This window comes from Lepisosteus platostomus, chromosome 4 (genome assembly GCF_059453375.1).
Source record: "Lepisosteus platostomus isolate fLepPlt1 chromosome 4, fLepPlt1.hap1, whole genome shotgun sequence".
NCBI lineage: Eukaryota > Metazoa > Chordata > Actinopteri > Semionotiformes > Lepisosteidae > Lepisosteus > Lepisosteus platostomus.
Window position 1 is genome coordinate 34,414,407 of NC_142614.1, and position 18,830 is coordinate 34,433,236.

Below are 18,830 nucleotides of genomic sequence, written 5' to 3' on the forward strand. Positions count from 1 at the left end.
TCAAAATCCCCTGACAGCAGGGAGTATTTCTAAAGAAAAAAAGGCATTAGAATAGAATTGATTCATTTTACTTTACACTTCAAAGTGGCATTAAAAAGACAATAAACAGCAAAAATTTAAGATTAGTGATATTATGAAGCCAAACCAAAAATGTTTGCATCTCCTTTGAATCTCCCTCCTCCCCTTTACCTCTTTGAGGATGAGGAGACTGGGCCTCCTTGCAGAGTGAGAAGTGACCAAGGGGTAGCTGCAAAAGTAGAGATGAGATCGAGGAGGAGAGCAACAGATTAAATGTGAAAAACGAGGAATTTGATATAATGAGAAATTCAGTAAGATAAGTCATGCTGTAGTATGAGTTATACTTTACCTGGCCATGTTCTTAAGCGTGAACCTTAACCTTAACTAATAAGAGCAAAGATATGAAGAAAAATGCTGGATTTGTAGTGCTAAAGGGGACTTAAGGTGACCGTGTTCCCTTATCCCCAATTTTTCCCATTATGTATAAATTATTTCATAAAAAAGAAAGGACAAACTGTCTTTTCATGTTTATTTTGGTTTCCCTTTATCATTTAGGTTGTGTAATTAGCATTAAGACCAAATATAACTTATTTTAATACATATGTAAACCTGAAAAAACAGTGTTCACAACAGACTATATAATAAACTGTTTTTAAATGTCAGGCTAACTGAGTAATCTTACTTTGTGAAACAGCCCCAGAATTTTATACTTGATGTACTGTACACAAAAGACATTACAAAAGTCAGGACATTCTTAAAAGTCCTGACTCTCTGTGGTCATTAAAAATCCCAGGGTGTTTCTCGAAAAGAGTAGGGGTGTAACCCTGGCGTCCTGGCCAAATTTCCCAGTGGCCCTTACCAATCATGGCCTCCTAATAATCTCCCTCTATGAATTGGGTACATTACTCTGCTCTCCTCCCCCCTCAATATATTAAAATACTGCAATATATATGCAATAATATTGTGTGATGTGTGGTGAGCGTTCTGGCGCACCATGGGTCGCATCATCCAGGTGGATGCTGCACATTGGTGGTGGTGGAGGGGAGTCCCCATTACCTGTAAAGCGCTATATAAGTGTAAGCAATTATTAATTATTATTATTAATTACAAGTGCTCTTTTACTGATTAGTTTGCCCAAAGGCGATTGTGACGGTATTTTTGTTATATGTAATTTAAACTGTGCGTGGGACAATATTATTGCATATATATTGCAGTATTTTAATATATTGTGGCAATATTTCCACAATGTTATCTGTCCATACATTTTTGCTCCGCTTTTCCTGGTGAGCGTCGCAGTTGCAGCAATCCGAGTAGATCAGCCCAGACTTCCCTATCCCCAGCAACAGCTTCCAGCTTGTCCTGGGTGTTCCCCAGGCGCTCACAGGCCAGCCGAGAGATATAATCCCTCCAGCATGTCCTGGGTCTGCCACAGGGTTTCCTCCCAGTGGGATGTGCCTGGAACAGCTCCAGTGGAAGCCGACCAGGGGGCATCCTAATGAGATGCACAAACCATCTCAACTGTCTCGTCTTGATATGGAGGAGCAGCAGCTCTTCTCTGAGGAGAAACCTAATTTCTGCTGCTTGTATCCACTTGTCCCTGCCTCGGACAGTGTTAACGGGACCTGCCCCTGGGTGGCGTTGGTCGGTGAGTGCCTGGTGGTTGGGCAGCCCACATAATTCAGCCGGGCTTTGCCCAAAAAGGCAATTTGGGGCCGTCTTCTGGGCTCACCACCTGCAAAATGAAGGGTGAGGGTTGGGTAGGATGCCACCCTAATGGTAGGCATAAATGGAAAGGACTTAGATGGACTAGACCCTGGTAATGTAATTATGTCATTTAAAATCCCGATGCGTTTTTCAAAAAGAGTAGGGGGTGTAACCCCGATGTTGTGGCCACATTTCCCCCTGGCCTTTACCAGTCATGGCCTAATAATCCCCATCTATCCTTTGGCTTCATCGCTCTGTTCTCTTCCCCACTGATCACTCACCACACATCTTACATGTGCAGTTTGGCTGCTGTTGCATCATCCAGGTGGGTACTATACATTGGTGGTGGCTGAATGGAGTCCCCATTACCTCTAAAGTGTTTTGAGTGGGTAGTCTAGAAAATTGCTTTATAAGTGCTTTGTAAGAAATTATTGTATCTTGAGAATAAAAGTAGCACAAATGCTTTTTTTAGTGGCACAAACAAATGTAATGGGAGTCATGATTGTGGGGGAGAAGGGGACAATTTCACTAAGCTAAAACCAACAGCTCTTGTGGTCAGATGGACATGGATTAGGAAAACCTGTTCTGGAAGGTTACATTTAAAAATTAAGGTAAAGTAAACCACCTGTAAAACCAAGTTAGTTTGATCAGTGAATAATAAGTTGAAAATACTAATTCATACTCCAGTGTTACTGCATTTGTCTTGCATGATCTTGTCATCTGTGTATATAAATGCTTTGAAATATGGAACAATGCAGACCCAAAAATGTCAGTTTAGCTTTCTCGGTCCAGGCTGCTGCTTTCTTCAGAGTTTACTGTACTTTCTTATAGCTGTTTTATATAGGTTAGATTGTATATGTGCATGTACAGCAGTTGGAGATTTTTTGGTTTTGGCTATCAAACGTGTATAAATGTATGACTGTCATTATTGTTTCTAGATATTAAGTGCTGTTTTGTGATGAACACAATACCTTATTATTCATGAGAACTGATGTTTGTCTTACCTTTGTATACTGTTAAGCATTTCAATTTTGTACAACTGAACCTGAAATTACCTGATAATTTCAGAATGGTGTTCTACCAATGATTTTGTTAGTGTACATTCCTGAGCTACCCTTTCTGTTCCTTTAACTTTTTTTAAATGAATGCTAGTACTTTTATTGCCATCTGCTGGAAAACCAACAGTTGCACAAAATTAAGTTTTTTTGTTTATTGATCATAAAGTGGGACAGTTGCTGGTGTATAAAATATTTATAGTTCCTGGCTGTTAAGTCACAGTGCATTAATTACGATTATTTAACTCTTAGAAGAAAATATTTTTCCTGAGGTATTCTTGTACAGTTTGGTGTTAGTACAGTTGGAAAATTGTGATATCTAACGGGTAACATTTTCAAAGATTCACTTATTCTTGAAGAATTTAATTTGTCCTTGAGCTAAGCTTATATGAACTGGTTGTCTGCAAATTTGTCTCTTGTTTGGGGTGGATTTCAGTCATTGGCATTCCTCGGGAAAGACAGCAGTCTTGGCAATATTGGGCAATACCCATCCCCCCACAGCCACACGCTCCCTAACCCTTCACAGCTGCGACTGCCCAACACCTCCTCCATCCCCCCACAAACATGGCCGCCTACACCTACAACCCCGACAGCTACTCACCCACCCATCCCCCACAGCTGCCACTCTCCAACACCTCCGCCATTAACACCTGCAGCACTGAAAGCACTATGAGCACCATCCCCCAGGCCAGGCTGACCATCACAGTATGTATTGTACTATTATTATATAATTCGTTACACTGTGGCTGTGTTGTGTGTGTTAAGCTGCTGTTGCACTGCAATTTCCCTCACGGGATCAATAAAGTATCTATCTATCTATCAATGAGAGCTAAAACAAAAAGCCAGTATAAAATATTGGACTCTGAAACGTCACTATTTGCGAGTTCCACATTTGCATTTTTGTATGTTTGTGCAAAATGTTTCCACATTTGCAGACAAAAAGTGTCTGTTCTTGGGTTGCACAGTAGGAGAGTAAATGCAGATACCCAATTACCCATCTTAATGTAACGCATCTACTTTGCCTGGCCAGGGTCGGACTCTGTAGTAAAGGCATACCAAGATTTTACATGTTTGTTAAGCTTTAGTTATTCAGTCGAAAAAGAGTTAGATGTACATTGTTAGATGTACAAATTAAAGAAGAAAATTAGACAAATGCAGGAGCAGGGCACTGGGTTGATTGAGTGGGAAGAAATGAGTACACCTAATTTACTTTCTTATTATTGTGCTGTTTATTACAGTACATTACTACAAAATACAGTACATAACAGCAAAATCAGTTTTCCTCCTCAGCTAGTAAAATGCATTTCACAGTGTTTTACTCAATCTCTTTGGGGTTTAATGGGTGAGGGATCTCACTATATTAAGAAGCACTGCATCTCTGAAGAAGCGATGAAAAATATTTGATCAAGTAATTTCCAAAAGTCAACATCTGTGTTAATACTATTAGAAACCTCTCAATAGTATTAACTTCCCACCTTGTCATTTGTACAGACTAGCCCGAGAAGCTGTTTGGTAGTGGGCCTTTGACAGCAGATTAAGTGTGGATTCTGACTATATCCTACACGAAGGGTTTTTGTTTCAGGTGCATAAGGCATGTTTTTCCACACAGACCATGGGATTCATTTTTTCATTAGCTTGGATTTTGTAAGGTATCCTTTTTAATTCCCTTCAATTTTGATTTGAATGTTCCTGTACAGTCCACACTGTAGCACAGGAAGGTAAGGACTTCCAAGTTCGGAAACTTTCAGAGTTAGTCCTGCTGCTTTTCCACATGAGTGCAGCTGTCTCCACATAGAATCAATATTGACTAAAATTTAGATGTAGCTTTCACTGGCAGCACTGCATTAAATCACAGCATTGCTCTCGTGGCAAAACTAGTCATTGGAGGAGAGATAGCGTTTTGGGTTCTGGAGGGTGAGGTTTGCAATCATTCAAAGCTCTTACCAACCTAAATCATCTTAATGCACTTAATTGAACACCAGTTTCCAATCCTGAAGTGCTGGTGTTTTGAAGAGACCTATACCTGCTGACGTGCCAAAAATCCAGAAGCAGCACAGTCCATACCTGAATTAAAGGGTTCATGTTGTATTAATTTTTACATTTGTAAATTTCTAAACCATATATTTGTATGAAAGACATTTCTTTTGTTATATAGATATTGATGAGTTAAAGGTCCAGTAATATGTAAGTTTGCCCTGAGAGCTGTATAGCCATGAAGGATGTGAATGTTACTCGATGTAATTTTTTTTCTGTTGTTTCTCCACATATCATTTTGTTCTAAACCTTAACATTCTTAAATACTCTATTCAAGATTGTATTGATTCATCAGTTCCTCAAACATTTTGTGGACTCTTTCAACATACTATTTATGATATGTATGTTGCACAGCGTGTCAGTGCTTGAAAGTTAATTGTATTAATTGTAGGACTTTGTTATAGGTTTATATAATAGAGATTTATTTAGTTAGTCTAAATAACATTTTGCACAACGTGCAATGTATATACATCTCTATATCTACAGCGGTTTGAATGTTTCTTGTATCTGGATGTGCTCAAAGGAATAGATTTTGATGTAGTTTACATTAGATAGATCAAATAGATTTTGATGTAGTTTGTACTTTTCTAGTTTGAATATTGAGAATTTAACAGATTATTTAGATCATTTTCAGTTGACAAGTTAAAAGTAGTTACGCTATACATCTGTTGTTTAACAGACTCATGGCTCCTGGTGTAGATTTTGGAGACTCGGCACGCAGAGCAATAACTTCTAGTTAATTCCAGAAAACTAAGTAGTGGATGCGTGTTGTTTAAAGTACTCCCTTCTATCTTATTTTCATTTTTTCAAAATGGAAGCAGCCATAAGCACAATTTATTACTCGAGTGCTTTTTAACTTACAGCTATACTTTTTTTCTGATCCTTTAAACGTTTTAAACTTTAGAAATAGGCTCATGTTTGTGCACTTATTGAAGATACTGTTTTTATTGTGAGGCTCTTTACCAGCTATTACTCCTTGTCTTTACTACTGCTGGGGTTTTCAATACTAGTCTTGGAGAGGCTTGGTGTATCTACTTAAGCTACTGCCTGCCTTAAGTGGATGTAGGTGTTGCTGCTTCAAAGAGACCTTGAAAACCTGCCGATACACAGGCCCTCTAGGCCCAGAATTGGACACCCCTGATTTACAGCACACTTCTTTTTCATGTTTGTGAAACCAAATGCCAGTCAATCTTTAGTTAGTGGACAAACCAAATGGAAATGCCAATGTTATAGAATATCCCAGAAGTAATTGGATTCAGATCTGATGACTGATAAATGCCTTGACATAGGAAGAACAACTGTGTCACGCTAATCAAACCTCTGGTTTGCATTGTGGATAGGGGGAATGGTCATCTGACAAGGCATCCCTTTTGGCTAAAAAGAAATGCTGCAACATGGGCTGAAGATGATCATTGACTATCAATATGTTGCAGTTACCACTGACCTGGTCTTCTAAGAGAATGAATGGTCCCAAACATGTAAGAAAATTTCACCACACAAAATTATAGAACCACCAAAACCCTTGTCTGTTGGAACAGTTCTCAGGATTGCTGTTTTGATTGAGTACTTTAGACTGGCATCACACATGCACTCATCCAATTGTTGAGAACATAATGAAGAATGATTCACCTGACCATATAACATTTGTTCACCACTCTGTAGCCCATTGCCCGATATCTTTGCACTGACAAGCAAGCATTGCTAAGTGTGATGAACAGTTTGTGAACTGCAGCTTGACTACAGTATCCTGCTCTGTGGTGTTCCCTGCAGACCATTGAGGAATTGAATATTCCAGCCACTCGGCTGTAAAACGAGCCTGAAGACAAGTAGCTGTGCTCCTGCACAGGCTGCTGTATTGCAGAACCAGCTACTGACCTACCATTCAAGCCACAGGGCTGAAGATACAGGCTACAGCATTAAGGTCCTAATAATGCATTAATGCTGTAATAACTCTACAGGTCACCAGACTACCATACTTTCTGCCTGGACCAGAATACTTATCCACTGCTTTTGGTATGTCGGAACTAAAGCCCGCAATGCGTTGTGTTGGGGTGTGTCTTTGGTCAGGACCACCTCGAACCTGTGTCCCTGCTGCGAGCCACTTCATTAAAGTCATTAAAGCTAGGCAGATGGCCTTAATTCAAGTCAATTCAATGTATTTATATATAGCACATTTCACAACAAGGTTGCCCCAAGGTGCTTAACAATACAATTGACGATACTTTTTGTCAATACAGAACAGAAGACCGGAAGACAAGGAGGAGGAGAGGAACCAAAAGCTCCTTAGTAAGGAGAGAAAAAACCTCTAGGGGTCCAAGGTCAACTGCTTGCCCAACCCCTTTGGGCATGCTAACATTATATAATTTAAAAAAGTAAACAATGAGGGTATTAATCCATCCATCACGTCTTCTGTATGTTAGCACTCCATGCAGATCTCTGTAGACCAGTAAATTCCTCCTAAACGATGGCTATATCCACGATGTCCCTCTTGGATCCATGGCAGTGATGCGGCATCCAACTCAGATGGTACCCAGCCCGGGCACCATCTAGACATGTGGGGAGGAGAATAGGATAGTTTGGTCAGAACAGATGTATTTACCTGGTTGGCCACCATAGAGATACACAATGGCATGTACAGCAGCACCAGCAACCATGGTTGCAGCAGGCTATAATGTAATGTTCAAATTGATTTCAGGTTACCTTTGCAAACAAAGTTTTGCTTCATGATTTCAGTTAAATCTGCCTAGTCATGAGTTAATTAAGCCGTTACTCCTAAGTGGGAAGTCAGCAGTACTATTGATGAGAGTGTGTTATCTTACCTTTTTTTTAATTTGTAAAGACCGCGTTAAAACATTTATGGTAATTACAGAAGTTAACTACATGTAAAGAGAAACCATGTTGAGGTTGTTAATGTAGTAAGGAGCAATTGAATATATACATAACCTAAATGTATATATCGGATGTGGCATGGATGCAGCATAATTTAAATTCAGAACACGGGTTCTAATTTTAGTTGTGCTCCAATGTGAGGATATTAGAAAAGGTAGATAATACATTGAAAAAATGAACTTCTTCTTTACCATATCCCTTCTGTACTTTTCCAAATTTAATTTATTCAATAGCACTGAACATTCTTGGAAATGTCTCTCCTCAAGAAGTGGCAATTATGGTTGTCCTTTAAATGAAGTATTATCTTGTCACCACAGCCAATGTTGTATTCTTACTTTCCATTATGGAATTAACCTTAAGTATTCCTTTGCAGTTCCCCACTCAGATCTCTTTAAAATAATTTTGTTAAGGGGGCAGTTTGATAGAGGTGTCTCCTTTTTATGAAGTATGTCATCTGCATAAGTATGTCATCTGCATTTCAGAAGCAGCTCTACAGCCCAATCCTTAATTTTGTTAATCATTCAACAGTGGAGGAAATTGTTAATATTCCATGATGATTACATAATTTAAGATGTATCAGGGTGAAAGCAATCTTGGTAGCTAAGGAACAAGTAAAGTTTTTTTCTACACTGAAAAGAGAAGAAAAACATTTCGAGCTGTGGAGCCTAAATATATGAAACATTTCTTCTGTTTTCAGTGTGGGATAAACCTTTCCTTGTTCCTTTAATAATTATAATAATTGCTTACACTTATATAGCGCTTTTCTGGACACTCCACTCAAAGCGCTTTACAGGTAATGGGGACTCCCCTCCACCACCACCAATGTGTAGCATCCACCTGGATGATGCGACGGCAGCCATAGTGCGCCAGAACGCTCACCACACATCAGCTATCAGTGGGGAGGAGAGCAGAGTAATGTAGCCAATTCATAGAGGGGGATTATTAGGAGGCCATGATTAGTAAGGGCCAATTGGAAATTTGGCCAGGACACCGGGGTTACACCCCTACTCTTTTCGAGAAGCGCCCTGGGATTTTTAATGACCACAGAGAGTCAGGACCTCGGTTTTACGTCTCATCCGAAGGACGGCGCCTGTTTACAGTATAGTGTCCCCGTCACTATACTGGGGCATTAGGACCCACATGGACCGCAGGGTGAGCGCCCCCCGCTGGCCCCACTAACACCTCTTCCAGCAGCAACCTAGTTTTTCCCAGGAGGTCTCCCATCCAGGTACTGACCAGGCTCACACCTGCTTAGCTTCAGTGGGTTGCCAGTTGTGAGTTGCAGGGTGATATTTGCAGCCTACACATGCTGATGCAGCTACCTACTTTAACTATCTTGGTAGCTGTTTCTTTAGATGAAAATAAATAATAATTGCTTACACTTATATAGGTAATGGGGACTCTCCTCCACCATCACCAATGTGCAGCCATAGTACGCCAGAATGCTCAACACACACTAGCTCTCAGTTGGGAGGAAAATGGAGTGATGAAGCAAGTTCATGGATGGGAATTATCAGGAGACCATGATTGGTAAAGGCAATGGGAGGTTTGGCCAGGATGCCGGGGTTACACCACTACTCTGTTCGAGAAATGCACCAGGATTTTTAATGAGCACAGAGAGTCAGGACCACTGTTTTATGTCTCATCCGAAGGCAGTGCCTTTTTACAGTGTAGTGTCCCTGTCACTATACTGGGGCATTAGGACCCACATAGACTGCAGGGTGAGCACCCCCTGCTGGCCCCACTAACACCTCTTCCAGCAACCTTAGTTTTTCCCAGGAGGTCTCCCATCCAGGTATTGACCAGGTTCACACCTGCTCAGCTTCAGTGGGTTGCCAGATGTGAGTTGCAGGGTGAATTTAAATAAAGGGAATTTTCAACACAATCTTTGATTTTTATGTCAGCCTTGGGAAAAAAAGGTATTAAACTATTTTTGAAAATTAAACACTCAACATAATATACATACTGGGTCTTAATCTGACTTTATTCAATTTTAATCTCAAATTCATTCATTAATTGAGAGATTTTATTGATTGAGAGATCTAAAGTTTTTCTAACAGGAAAGAGCTTAATCGGATTTAATTTCTCATTTCTATGCTGATGATACTCAAACCTACGTGCATACTGAACCTGACACTAAAGTGGCTGTCTTTTCACTCTGATTGCATCTGTGAAATAAAAACCTGGATTACTCAATTTCCTTAATTTAAACTGATAAGACTGAAACCATCAACTTTTTAAATCTAATGCAACCTGTGTTTGTGGTTGGCAGTGTACTTGAACTTCAATCTAAATTGAAGAATATGGAAGTGATATTTGATTCAGATTTGACATTTGTTACTCATATACAATATATTGTAAAAACATCACTCTTCCATCGAAGAAATATTGCCAGACTGTTCTATGTTGTCTCTGACATGCTGGTCAACACATTTGTATTTTCTAGAGTTGATTATTGCAACATCCTTTTTGCTGGGGTATCTACATCCATACTGAACAAACTTCATTATGTCCAGAATTCAGAGCCAGTATCCTGTCCAAGTCGCATGCACGTGATCCCATTACTCCTGTCCTGGAGCCTTTTCTCTGGCTTCCTTTCAGGATTCGCTTCGACTTCAAAATCCTCATGCTTACCTCTATGGCTCTACATGGCTTGGCACCTCAGTGCCTGTCTAATATATCGTCCTACTCTCCACCTTGCAACCATTCTTCATCTGACTATGGTCTCCTCTTTGAGTCTTAAACTTGTCTACATATTAAGGGTGACAGGGTCTTGTCTTGCTATCTCTTGCAGACTGAAAACCTTCTTCAAAAAGGGTTTTACTTAATTGGTCTGTGTATGCCCTATTGCATTTTCTACCACACTCAAAACCCTTGTATTTATTGTGCTATCTTCAATCATTATTTTTCCTTACTGTAAAGAGTTTAAAGAAGCTATTTTGAAAGGTGCCATATAAAATATTTTTGTTATATCCTGCTCAAAGGTTCCCTTTTGTTTTAGGTAAAATCCTGAATGATGATACAGCCCTCAAGGAATACAAGATTGATGAAAAGAACTTTGTGGTGGTCATGGTGACAAAGGTGAGCAGGATAAATTTGGAGATGGATTGACAGATTGTGTTCTAGGTTTATTTCTGCCTAATAAAGCTGTAAAGTGCTTTTCACTTTTGAAGGATTGTGTCTTTCAGGACGATTTGGTTCTCTTGGACTTGTACCTGTTTGACTTAAATAACGTTTTCACGGGTTTACAGTTACCAACAAGAATAACTAGAAGAATACTGTGTGTTTATCTTCAGTTTGAAAAAATATGTATTAGTGTTAGAATCTTTATTGCATGAACTCATTTATAAGTAGTAGGGATCTTCCGAAAGGGTATTGCTCATCATTACCAGACCCCCCTTTTCTCAGCAACAGTCTCCAGCTTCTCCCGAGGGATTCACAAGCAATCCTAGGCCAGTTAGAGATCAATCCAGTGTGTACAGAGCCTGCTCCAGGGTCTCTTCTCAGTGGTAAGGTGCCCAGCAGGCATCCTCACTAGATGCCTGAAGCACCTTGATGGCCTTAGCTCTATCCAAAGGTCCAAGGTCCTCCCGGACCTCCTGACCCTGTCAGAGAGAGTAAGGCTAGCAGCCCTATGGAGAAACCTCATTTCCAACACTTACACCCATATATTTTGTTTCGGTCATTACCCAAAACTCATGAGCATAGGTGAGGATAGGGACATCAATTGACAGGAAGACCGAGAGCTTTGTCCAAAATCTCCTGCTTCACCACCACTGTTCTGTACAATGTCTGCATTACTACAGTCATTGCACCAAGCAGCTGGTTAATCTCATCATCTCCTCTACCCTTGTAAACAAAAGACCCTGAGGTACTTAAACTCCACTGTTTCTCCTCCTCTATTCCTCTGTTCCCCCTCACCTGGACAGAGCAATCCACTCTTTTCTGGGAGAGATATAATTTAAGACATTTTACTCTAAAATCAGTGATACAAATGCTGCATTCATGTGAGATCCTACATATGAAATACATATATGATAAACTGTTAAAATTAATATATGATTATATATTACGTAATAAATATATCATTATATAAATTAATAAAACTGTTGTAGTTAGTTTATGAATTATAGATTAAAATAAGTTTGATATTGATGTCATTTGAAGTGCTTCCTCCACCAAGCAGACTCAGTCAATTCTTAGCTGGTTTAAGTCTAGGTATTTTCTTTTGAAATGGAGGTGCGCAACATCATTTACTTATAAAATCACACAATGTGAAAATGGGTTAGATTGTCTTATGTAGGGAAGTGCTTTTTCAGTCATGATTACCACTTATGTGACTGCCTACTGTGTGGTTGTAGGTTTGCCACTCTGCGTGAATTGCTCAAAGTTTTTGTGCTGATGGTACTACAACACAGGTCTTTCATCTTTGTTGAAAATGTTGTGCAGTCATCAGATGTGTTTCCACCACCGAGAAGATTCAGTCAATTCTTATCTGGTTTAATTCTCTGTATTTTTTCTTTTGAGCTGGAGGTGTGTGACACCATTTGCTTATGAAATCACACATGTGAAATGGATTGTCTTAAGTTGCAGGTCTTGAACTTCATTTTGAAAATAAGGGGGAATTCCCCCTTTAAATAAAGCTCATGGGGGATTTCAGCATCTTGGGGGGGGGGATACTAATAGACTAAACTCGTGTGTGAAATAATATGCAACCTGAGCTGCATATGTTCATTGTAAATGCAGTCCTACCTTGTTGCCAATCTGTCTTTCATTGCCATCCTCCTCTCCATTGAAGGTTAAATAACTAAAACTATTGTCCTTCTCAGTGTTTCTCTTCTTTGTGCTTTCTCTTCTCTATCTGTCTCAGGTGCTCTCTCGCTCTAAACTATAAACATTATTGTTCTTCTCCTTATTCTCTCTCCCCACTGTCTCCCTTAGTTTGTCCCTATTCTCTCTCTCTTCCTCCTCATTTCCATTTCATAACTGCCGTGTTGAAATTGAAACTATCCTCAAGAAGGCCTAAGCTCTGAAATGAGCATTGATTTTGTGGTGTTCGTGTTTTTCAGTGAATTTCTGAATTTTGTTTAAATTCTGTTTTGAGCACTGAATCCACATTCACATAACACACTTGCAACTAGTATCACCATGGCTATTTGAAGTAGCTTCTCCATTTCAGTGTATACACCACTATGCTTATTCAGCACAGTCTCTTCAAACTGTTGAAAGGAAAATGAAGCATATGAATCAGTGGACAGCAGTGTGAACTCTGGCCTAGCTTCCTCTGTACTTGCAATAGATGAGAAGTGTTTCAGCAGGTTTTCGAGTTTCTTTTGACCTTAAAGGCTGAAATCTCTAATTAGACTGTCTGGCAGCTAACCCTTTCTTTGGTTCCAAAACAGCAAACCAGGACAGAAGATCCATAGTATGAGCATCACGTATGCTGAGTATGCAAGTATCTGTCCAAATGAATCAACTTTTTTAGGGAGGATAAGCGTATTGGAAGTTTGTTAAATTTTTTGATGGCTCATTTTAAGTTCGTCTTGCAGCCTAAGGCAGCTCCATCTGCTGCCCAGCCTTCCTCTACTACCAACACAATAAGTACTATATCTCCCAGTGCTACAGCTACAATATCAGCCCCTCCACCTCCTGCATCAGCAGCTGCTGCACCAACCAGTGCAGAAAAGGGGGGCAAACCCTTTGAACAAGTGGAGGATAAACCACTAGCAGCCACAGACAACCCTACAACATCTACCATCAGGTACTAAGTATAATCATTAGCTTTCTGCAGGTTATTTATTTTGTATGATTAATGCTACAATGAATTAGTTTAAAAAAGGAAGCACATTTTGAAGGAGTATTGCAAGTTTCGGTTTCAGGAATGTGCTCTTCCTTTAAGGTTCAATGGCATTGTGTGTTTTTCACTTTAAACTAATTCACTTCTAACCAGGTATTGAGAATCAGGCGTGTACTATCCATCACGTCACTCTTCAGTATTAACTGTACAAAACATTTAATAAAATAAATTCGTAGAGATTTGAAAATTGCTTGGCCTTTTGTTTTACTTGCAAGAATCCAAATTCTAATCATAAATTGACTTTTGTTTTAGTTTCTTGATTGTGTTTTAAAATGAGAATAACAGCGCAATTTTATCAATTTTGAAACTGTCCTTGGTAATGGTGTTTTCGAATAGGTTTGTATGAAAACATCATTTTTCTTGTTTTTCTGTAGCTCTACAAATCCAGCTGGAAATGTTAACATTTTTGAGGAGGCCACTTCTGCTCTTGGTAAGCATTTTCTATGATGCTGTGTCAAGCAAATGACAGCAATTTGGGTGTCCATGTAGCAGAAGTCTTCTTTATTACATATGCATACGGGAGCCTAGCTCTTGCAGGACAGACTCAAAGAAGTATTACAGAGTGGTCTTTTTATACAGTAAGGTCTGTAAAACTTGTCCATAAAAGGGATTTGACATTGACATATGGCAGTTATGCCTGTCAACATAACATACGTTGACAATTCAACATAAATAGACAAAAGCAGAACTGCATACTTTCACAACAGTTGGAGTAGAAAGTTACAAGTTACAAGATACAAGTGTTTAAAATATAAAAGACTAATCAACCAAGGAATTAAGAATAATTTCCTAAGTGTGAAACTAAGAATACTAAAAGATCTTATGATTTTAGACATTAATATTTTTATTTAGTCCTGAAAGTAGTAGTGGATGTTTGAACTTCCAACATGCATTTGCTTCTTAGAACTTTGAATGTGTAATTAATTATTAATGTATTGGTACTTTTTTATGTATTAATGTATTAAGTACCAGTAGTTGACAGCTGCTTTTTGTGCCCACTCTCTATTGTACAGAAGACTTTGCAATAACTGTAGTACACAATGATATAAGAAAGATTACAAATGTGAGGATGCCATCTAATCTGTTAGATTATCTGTTGACTAAATCTAAATTCCATAGCCATGTGGCTATACCAAAAAAAGGCTTTATTCCCCTGGAGCCTAGTCATAGGTACGAGGAGGTTTCAGATTTCCATGTAGTTTGCACGGTAAATTTACAGGGCCAAACAAGTAATGGCAAAGCAATTTCTGAAAGACTTCGTCATGGAATTAGCTGATAAATTTGCAATTAAAATTTAACATTGATACGTTCAAAGTAATCCGCACATAGTAATAGTGTGTGCCCACCATATATTGTGTGTGTCATTCAGAGCTGCAGGAAGCTACACAGAAGGGATCTGGTCACTTTTGTAGATACTTCCATGTCCATATCAATACAATATGGGTAAGGAAAGTAAATGAGATGCTTGGGTATAAAGCAAAAATTGTCATTTAAATCCAGGTAAGTGATGATTAACATTTACAGTGCACTAGTGAGTAATTCATCCCAGACTCCTGTACCACCATACCCATTAGTAGTTGTTAATCCCCTCTGTCTTGTATATGTTACCTTGAGAGTTTCAGTGAAGACATGGCTGCTTTTTTGACTGTACTTTTGTTTTGATTAATTCAAAGGCCTTGAAAAGCAGTATGGCATGAAACCCCAATGCATCTGAAAGTAGTAGTGTAGAGAAGGATAGTCGTATGGTTATGACAGTAGCAAAAAAAAAGTAAAGATTATGAATAAGCTAAGGGGTGGTATGTGTGTCCTAAGATTTCACCATTCAGATGTTAACAACTATTTACTATGTCAGAATTGTTTAATTTTATGGGTAGTATATGTTTTCATTTTGTGTACTTTTATTATTGGAAGGGCCATTCATTTGTGCATAAAACTACAGATGCAGCCATTCAAAACGAGCGAGGTACACTGCGTGTCGCATCATATCACGTCATACCACATTTTACTACATGCAAATTAAATTAATAGTATCCGGAATCACCTTGTACAACCACCAGCTGGAGCTAATAAAGCTTAACCTCTCATGTACAGCATTTGAACTGTCACCAGAAAACACCCAGTTTCAAATCCCGATCACCGCTGAGGAACGATCTTTATCCAATTAAGAATTTAAGTTGTATACTCTTTAGACTTTTAATTTTAAACTGTATTACAGCATGTTAATCATTAAACATTAAAAAGTTGGTATATTTTATAAAAGCAAGATTGCTCAGTTGGACAAAAGTACACAACCTACCACCTTTATCATAAATATTTTAATTATGCAGAAATATTTTGTGCATCAAAGTCTTTACTGAAGATATTACTAATAGTTTTAATAATGACCTTGGACAAGCTGTAAACCCTGGTCCAATTTCTTTGTAATCGTCTTTGTAAACAAAAAGACTATTTTTTCATTGACAAAAAGTAACACCACAGAATTTCGTTGATCCGATCACGTATTTGTTTCCAATCATACCAAGTAAGTTTTGTATCACCATGCCTTTCACATGCTCATAAACGATATTAATTTAGGAACATAAACATCTCATGTAAACTGTATATGGTTGGTATTGGTATTTTAAAGAAAAAATACACACCAGTATTCCACTTTCTCCCTAAGCATCAAAGTCTTACATGTGGTTATTTTGGAAACGTTTTTATGTGCTCCTTCTGACCATATTAAGTTTATATACTTTGTGAAAAGTGATTGTGTTTTAACCTTTTCTGTGAATTCACTTGTTATTGGCGTAAACAAAAGCATACTTTTAGAATTTGCTTAACAGGGAATATAATATGGAATCGTGTATCTAAACAAATTAATAACGGTATAATTATATTCATGTACTGTAACACAACCAGTAGTATAAGACTTTCTATTGATGTGTACGGATGTTTCACTGCTTTCCACATGACTGCGGCTGTGGCATGATGGCTTAAGCGTCTGCCTTATGTCTTGAGGTCTGGCATTCAAACCCAGCTATCGGCATGAGTTTTCTTTTAACAAACATTTCATTGAAAAACTAGAATAGCAAATATTATGGACACTATATTGACATTTTTTATATCACAACATGTTTGAAGCTAAGTCATTTATTAATAACAAGGAATAATTCCAAACTGCTACTGATTTTATTACTGATAATAAATATAATTGACTATATTGAATTTGTTGGTATTTCTAAATATCACAAAACGCATTTTAAAGACCTTGACTTGTGAAACGTTTCACAGCTTCTACATAAGACAGTGAGATAATTCTCTTTTTGTAAACCTCAGGTTTTTCATCGATGCGTAATTATGCACTAACTGAAACACTGGGGGACCACTGTGTACACACGTTCACAACACAAGATATACTGCTCAATACGTCTTAGAACCATAGGAAGCAGAACAGTGCAGTCTGTTTGATTTCTGAAACCCTTTCTTTATTTCCTGTTTTCATTCAGCAGGAAAATTCATATTCTTTACTCAACAGCTTTTTAAAAACAGCACCTAATGATGTTCAAATCCATTATTTTCTTACACAGAAGACTGACAAAGCTATATTCGGCTAGTGTGAATTGTCAGTTTAGGGTTCTGTAGCATTCCAGTTGTGTTTGTACTTGCAAGAATAGTGATTACAAACATTAAAAAACATACTTGCTTTCTACTGTCCAACTGAGCAATCTTGCTTTTATAAAATATACTGACTTTTTCATGTGTAAGATGCTGTAATACAGTTTAAAATGATTAAAATTCTAAACAGTATTAACTTGAATTCTTATCTCTATTAATGTAACTTATCAAGTTGTATTAAATAAATACAACTTTTTAGTATGGATTACAATTTTCTAAAATGTATTTAAAATATAAAAACGATTACAATCTAATCTTTCCACGTTTGATCCCAAGAGGAAGTACAATACACTCCTGCTTTGAAAGGATAATCCTTTCTCAGATAGTTGGGCATTCAGGTAGATTACCAGGTGAAAGGATTTGTAAATATATTTTGTTAAAGCAATTCAGTTTCTTACAACACATAAAGACATTTTTCCAAGAAAGATCTTATGACGAAGAAAAATCGCCCGTTTTTCGCGCATAAAAAGTGGTTATTAACTATCGAAACCTGCTTTTATAGCTTTTAAAGTCATGCAATGTCTAAGTTAAGCAGGAACACATCATCTAATTTTTTTTCTTTTTTAAAAATTAAAAAAATTGTTTGCCCAGCCTAAGTGGGGGGGGGCACACTCCTCCATACACTTAAGTGAAAAATTAACGCCAGTGTAAACATCATATTTACAATTTGTTGATAATAAAAATGTTAAGTTCTCTAAAGCTTTCTCAGTCAAGTATCATAATTCACCTAGGGAGCTGTGTAAGCATGCGTAGGCAGCAAAAGATCAGCTAAACGGGGGAGAAAACGCTTTCAGAGAAAATGTTTCAGGTGTGAAGAATACAGATCCCCAATTCAATTTCAGGCTAAATCTGTCCCCACGCACCCTGTCCCCACTGCAATTAGAATATACACAAAGCACTGAAATCTTTAGAGCAAATGATCAGGTGTTTTGCAGATGTAGGCATAGTACGTAATTCAGGCTTTATGAACTCTCGCCTGGGCAAATTAGGGTTATTATTAGGGTTCATAAAGCCTGAATTACGTACTATGCCTACGTCTGCGAAATACCTTTGCTAGTTAATGCTACTTCACTTTCTCTGGTGTGATTTTTTTAAGCGAAAACCAGGCTAATGGGCTTGTTTTGTGTTCTTTCTACGATTGTTATGTGCAGTGTCAAAATGTTTCCATATGAAAGCCTTTGTCATTAATTAAACCACTAAAGATATATAGGAATCCCTACATTACAAACTCCAAGCGTTTCATTTTGTCTGTTGCTACAATATCGGCAGCAGTGTAGTTTATTTAAGCATAGCTTTCTCACCATTTAGATTTATTTTTCATAGCAGCGTTAAACACCGGGGTAAAGTTAGCTTGAAGTTAGAAAACGATTTTGGCACGCCTGTAGCGTTTTCACGAAACCTCCTGTGAGAACATTTGCTTTGTGTATAAAGTACATTGTGAATGTTTTCACAGCCTTCACTTTGTCATTTTTATGCCATTTTTTTTGACCACGCACGAATATTCTTATGTCCAAATCTTCGCAAAGGAAACGCAGAAAGCCTTCAAACCAAATGCATTTTAAAGACCACAACTTGTGAAAATTTTCACAACCCCTACATAAACATATCTAATTATT

The 18,830-nt window shown here is 38.1% G+C and overlaps 1 protein-coding gene across 3 annotated transcripts in view; it reads left to right on the top strand.

The window, feature by feature from the left end:
• Nucleotides 1-18,830, top strand: part of rad23b (RAD23 homolog B, nucleotide excision repair protein) — a 59,454-nt gene that overhangs the window by 21,085 nt on the left and 19,539 nt on the right. For all 3 annotated transcript variants that reach the window (XM_088629463.1, XM_088629462.1, XM_088629464.1), the window contains 3 exons: nt 10,702-10,781; nt 13,250-13,461; nt 13,932-13,987. In XM_088629463.1, coding sequence (XP_088485589.1) covers nt 10,702-10,781; nt 13,250-13,461; nt 13,932-13,987 — 348 coding nt within the window. The remainder of the gene's footprint in view (nt 1-10,701; nt 10,782-13,249; nt 13,462-13,931; nt 13,988-18,830) is intronic.